Source organism: Arachis hypogaea, chromosome 16 (assembly GCF_003086295.3).
Source record: "Arachis hypogaea cultivar Tifrunner chromosome 16, arahy.Tifrunner.gnm2.J5K5, whole genome shotgun sequence".
Classification (NCBI taxonomy): domain Eukaryota; kingdom Viridiplantae; phylum Streptophyta; class Magnoliopsida; order Fabales; family Fabaceae; genus Arachis; species Arachis hypogaea.
Window position 1 is genome coordinate 135,450,758 of NC_092051.1, and position 6,189 is coordinate 135,456,946.

General features: G+C 34.8%; 1 protein-coding gene across 1 annotated transcript; it reads right to left on the reverse strand.

The window, feature by feature from the left end:
• Positions 1 to 4,043: 4,043 nt before the first annotated feature.
• On the reverse strand, positions 4,044 to 4,862 carry LOC140180264 (uncharacterized). The gene is made up of 2 exons (XM_072220718.1): positions 4,617 to 4,862; positions 4,044 to 4,529 (listed from the first exon to the last, which is right to left on the reverse strand). The coding sequence occupies exons 1-2, from the start codon at positions 4,860 to 4,862 to the stop codon at positions 4,044 to 4,046; spliced, it is 732 nt and encodes a 243-aa protein (XP_072076819.1).
• Positions 4,863 to 6,189: the final 1,327 nt, after the last annotated feature.

Sequence of the window (6,189 nt, forward strand, 5' to 3'; positions counted from 1 at the left end):
GTTTGGGTGTATTTCTGAAGTTCCATTATCTTCAAAATAATTTCAAAGCTTGATTTCAGAAACCATGAAAATCGAAAAAAAAAACGAAGCAAGAATACCAGTGATAAACGCAGGTAAAACAACGAATGAAAATGCGAAGAGAGAACGCACGAAGGAGATCGAACAAATTTGACAAGAACCTCGTTTTCATAGAGGAAGAAGAAGAGTCGTTCATAATACATGGTGAGTGTAGCGCTTTGAAAACAGGAAGATGTTAAATAACGCATTAAAAGGCCCGTATGTGTAGCAACTTGTAAGTCAAAAAGACTTGTATGTGTAGCAGACCTCTTTAAAATATTGACAAATTTATTCCAAAAAAAAAATTCACTCTTCTTTTCTTTTCCTTTTCTTTTGATAAAACTACCCACCATATTTAAAATATTGACAAATTTATTAAAAAAAATTGATTTTATATTTTAAAATTTTAAATTATCCTCTAATATAAACTAATTTAACCTAACTTCAAATTTTAATTCTATTCTACATCAGCAGTCTCAATTTCAAATCCTACCATCACTCAAATAATTTCTCATCCAACTTTTATCTCCAACTATCACCACTACAGCTAATTTTTTTATATTGATTAAATATATGTGTAATACATTGTTATTGGAAGATTAGGTGTTTTCCTTTGATATGGTATTTTTTTTATTGGTATTATTCAAATCGGAGGGTCCGATTTATTTGAAGAAAAAAATAACCTACAAATCAGAGGGTCCGATTTGTTTGAAGGAAAAAATAAACTACAAATCGGAGGGTCCGATTTTAACATTAAAAAATTTTTTATTTTCGAAAACACAAATCGGACCATCCGATTTGTGATTGTTTGTTTGAAAAATAAAACAAATCGGAGGCACCGATTTGTATAAGTCATAACAACGTAAAACACTTCTCTTCTCACACCATTTTGAAATACACGCCTCTCTCTCATACGAAAAAGAATAAGCGCACCACTACTGCCATCTTCACCACCACTATTGTGGAAAAAAAAGGGACAAAACAGAAAAAGAGAAAAAATAGATCCAAGTAGAGAGGAAGAGAAGAGAACGACATCAGAGAGAACTACAGTTTGTCGCTACTGTTAAAAGATGCAAAAGAGAGAAAGATGAAAATACCGAACAGAAAAAGAGAGGATGCAATGGTGAGGAGTAGGAATAGATGGCGATGACGAAGAGAGCTACTTTCATTGTCACCGCCGTCAAAATAGAGATAGGGGACGTCGTGCAGTGGGAAGGAGGAAATGGAAAGGTAGTGTGGCGGAGAGGGGGAAGAAAAAAAAGAAGAAAATGGAGGGAAAAATAAGGAACTCGCAAAGGAAAAGTATAAATGAAAAGAGCTACTGTTGACGAATGAGATCAGCCACCACAATATCTATCATCTGAATGTTGTTGCTTTTGTCTTTTTGTTTCTTCTCTCTCTGGTTTGGTTCTTCAAGTGGATTTTAAAAAAAATTTGATCTTTGAGATGTATAGATAATTCAACTATGAAAATTTTGTTGAGTAAAGTTTTTTGTAATGGTGGAGGGTCTTATAGAGATAAAGAGAATGGTGGATTCTAGAGATTTAAAATTGGGCTAATTTTTTTTAATTTTAAGTAATAAATTGGACTCTCAAATTTATAAAAGTAGAGAAATTTGAGGGTCAGATTTTATAGTGTCCAAATTGAAAGCCTCCGATTTGTGTTGAAATATATTTTTTTACCTTAAAGCAATCGGAGGGTCCAATTTGAACATTTAAAAAAATTTAAAATAAAAAAATTCAAATCTAATTCTCAAATTTGTGTTCTCCACATAAAAAAAATACATAAATTGTCCACATTGTTTGAAAACACCATTAGAAGTCCAAAAACAAAAATAAAAAGCGTTGAAATTGTGTTAGCATGAGTTATTGATGGTGTTGGTGGTAATAGTGGGGAATAAGAGTTGGATGAGAATAGATTTAAGGAGTGATAATGGAGAGTTGGAGATTGGTATAGTAGTGGTAAAGGGTTGAGGGTCGAGAATTAATGAATTGAAGGTGGGATAGGATAGATTATGAGTTATGACTTAGGAGGGATAATTTATAAACTTTAAATATTTTTTATATTTTCGGTAATTTTATTAATTGTCAAGACTCAAAATGAGTTATAACTAATGTTTAAAAAATTGTTTATTCTCCTAGCAAACCTAACAAAATTAATTTTAATTTAAATAAAAAAATTACAAATACTTTTAACAAGTAATTTGATATATTACACATAAGTAATTTTTTATAAAAAATATATTTATTTATAAAATAGAAACCGTCAGATATTTTAACAAGTTTTAAATTAAATCATGATCAATAACATACTAAATTTAATACTTGAAAAATAGTCCAATAACAAATTACATATTAAATTGAAAGGTATCAGAGATCAAGTAATAATGGATTATTGAAAGTTGTGAATTATTATAGTGATATGAGATGAGTGATTATTTATACTTCAGCAATATATAACAAACTAAAGGTTAACTCAATAAATCCTAACTACTTTGCCAGCTTCTCTCAACCCCTAACATCTTCCTTTAACCACAGGTTCCTTCTTTAAACTAAAGACGGTGTAGCTACTACAATTCTGAACTTCAGTCTAAAATTAAAGAAGGGTGCTTGAGAGAGTAGTTTAGTCAGGATGTCCGCCAACCGATCTTACGACGGGATATGAACTGCATGCGCTTATTGTTGTTACAATTCGATTGCGAAAAAAGTAAAAATCAATCTCGAATTTATACTTATGAAAACAATTATTGTCATTTGTTGGGTTAATTTAAAGATAAATTTGGTAAAAGAAAAGATGTGGTTCTATCATTTGACATTGTTAACGAAGCCTTTTTTAGAAAGATCAATGTACCGAAAATATGCGAATCTTCGATAGCATCCTTCGCCACGCTTGTTCTGTTCGAGGAATCTGCTAGCATTGTTGTGGTTGTGAGAGGAAAAGAGAAATGCTATGACGTTTGGATGATGAAGGATTATTGGGATGAAGAGTCTTGGATGAAGCTATACAATGTTGGACATGTTGAAGTGATTTCAAGGATTGTGGGATTTTATAAGGGCAGTCAACTTCTTTGAAAAGGTAACGATGAAAGACTAGTGATGTATGAACGTGATTCCCAATAAATAAACGATTTTCATGTTTATGTTAATAATGATTCATTAAGAGCTGCTAGATACATGGAAAGTCTTGTTTCATTTCAAAGGGGAATTGAATTTCGTCGCTAATGTCTTAGTTAATTGAATTGGATCTCATCAGATCCGTGATCGACTATCAATTAAATTCGAGATAATGATTGGATTTCTATTTTTTTTAAGAATAATGCTATATAGTTAATAAATATTATTATTTTTATCTAGTAACAATTTGTACTCATATTTATAAATGTCTTACACATAAAAAATATATAATTTATACATATATTTATTAGAATTTTTTATACATAAATCAATACAGTTTGCACCCAAATTTTTTAGAATTTGTACACATGAATTAGTAAAATTTATTTGTTAAAGGTTATTTAGTATTTGTATTGGTCAAATTATGACAAAAAATACTAAAATTTATTGGTCTCTAAAAATTTCTCTTTTTTTTTTTAATGCTTGCTTTGATATCTCATATATAGCAATAATTTTCTACGGTTGTTAATTTTCTACGCGATTGGATAGGATAAGTAATGAAGATATAAGAGAGAGGATTTTTTTTTTTGGTGACATATAAGAGAGAGGATTGAAATAGCATTTATTGTGGAAAAGATGGTAGAATCGCAGCTCAAGTGGTTCGGACATGTAAAATGGGAGTATGTATGTATGAGTACGTGGCTATAATTTGGGATTTTTGTTGTTTTTTACAAATAAATTGCACAAATAAATTGAAGGAAGATGAGAATAAACAGTATAATAAGGAGCTTCACTAGTCACAATGCACCACACCTCTCTTCGTTTCCTTCGGCTATTGATATCCCCCTCCGCTGCATTATTTTTCGCTTCTAGTTAGTTAGAATCATATCTCCCTTCTCCTCGCAGTGTGTTTCTTTCGACTCTATTGCCCCTCCTTATTGTATCATTACCCTCCACGTGAAAAACGACCATGTCCTGAAGGACAAAAGATGTGTAAGTTGATCTCATTTCCTCATACAGCTTCCAAGTAGCTTCTTTGTCGGACAGGTTATGCCATTTAATTAAGATCTCCTCTTGCCATTTTTCATTATTTTTTATCATGCGATGTCCCAATACCATATGTGGCTGTAGTTTACAACCTTGTTCATCAATCAACAAGGATGTGGAAATAGTGGTTGGTTCAGGGGTGCCTTCACATTTTTTGAGTAAGGAAATATGAAAAACCGGGTGGATCTTAGCTATAGGGGGTAGAGCAAGCCTATATGCCACTTTCCCAATTCGACCACTAATCGGAAAAGGGCCGAAATACCTCATGGACAATTTTTGGTTCTTTCGTGCCACCGAATTTTGTGAATACAACTGCAATTTGACATAAACAAAATCACCAATTTGAAAGTCAACCTCACACCGATTGCAATCTGCCTGCGCCTTCATTCATTGTTGCACCCGTTCTAAGTTTCTCCTCAACGTCACGAGGACCCTGTGCCGCTGTTGTAGCTGTTCTTGCAATGATGGAGTGTCTGATGGTCTTGGTTCATATTTTAGGATAGGAGGAGGATCTCTCCTAAAGACCGCCTTGAATGGCATCATGCCAATGGCCGAGTAAAAAGACGAATTGTAATTATAGGCAGCCCATGGTAGAAGCTTGAACCAATCTTTGGGGTTCTCTTGAGTGTAGCACCGTAGATACATTTTTAAGCACCGATTAAGGACCTCAGTTTGGCCATCTGACTCAAGGTGATACGCTGAACTTCTAGCCAAAGTGATACCATGAGTTCCACATCATTGCTCCCAGAACTTACTAGTAAAAACATTATCACGGTCTGAAACAATCAAATGGGGAATTCCATGCACACTCACCACGGTTTGAACAAAGGCTTTTGCCACTTTAGGCACTGTGTAATCAGTAGACAGCGGAATAAAATGGGCAAATTTTGATAATCTGTCGATCACCACTAAAATAACCGAGCAACCATGGGACATCGGAAGGGCGATGATAAAATCCATTGAGATATCCTGCCAAATGTGTGAGGAAATCGGCAGAGGTTCAAGGAGCCCTGCGGATGATTGTGTACTATATTTTGCCTGTTGGAAAATGTTGCAAGCTTTAACATAGTCGCGAATAGATGAAGGCATTCCCTTCCAAAAGAATTGTGCAGCTATTCTGCCCAGAGTTTTTTTATACCCACCATGTCCTCTTATAAAAGAGTCATGGCTTAGATGCAGCAGCTGTTGAATTAAAGGGGAGCCAGCCGGGATTACAATGCGATCGTCCCAGTACCATAACTCGTGACATTGCTGCAGCCGGCCAGAGTATTGTTTTGTCTACAAGAAAACCACATCTGGCCTAAAAGACCGGTGTTCTTGTTGTAACAATGGCAGCCGACTGTCGGTAATCGTGGTAAGCTCCAAGAAGGCACGATACAGCCCATCTGTGCCTTTATTTTCGCATCCTTTCTTGTATTCAATTGTAAAATTGTACCCAAGTAATTTAGCCAACCATGCCTGCTGTTCTGAGGTCTGGATAGTCTGCACTTGTAACTCTTTAAGGCTCTTGTGGTCTGTTCGTATTACAAAGTGATAACCCAACAAGTAGTTCTAAAATTTAGACACCGTAGCTAGAATTGCCTGCATCTCACGTGCGTATATTGACTGTCTCTGTGCAGTAATCGATAGCTTCTTAGAGAAATAAGCAATTGGATGACCGCTTTGGCTTAAAACTGCTGCCAAAACTGGAGCATTGGACAAGGCATCCTTTAGGGTGGTAAAAGCCTCCATTGTTAGTAAAGACCGACGAAATTTATCCTTCCTTAAAAGATCAGTCAAAGGGACAGCAAGCACAGCAAATTGTCGGATGAATTTTCTATAATAACTGGCTAAACCAAGAAAAGCCCGCAGTTGCTTAAGAGATGTAGAAACCGGCCACTCCCTTATCGCCTGAACCTTATACTCATCAACTTGGACCCCTTGATGGGAAACAACATGTCCTAAATAATCCACTTCCATTTTGCCAAAGGAA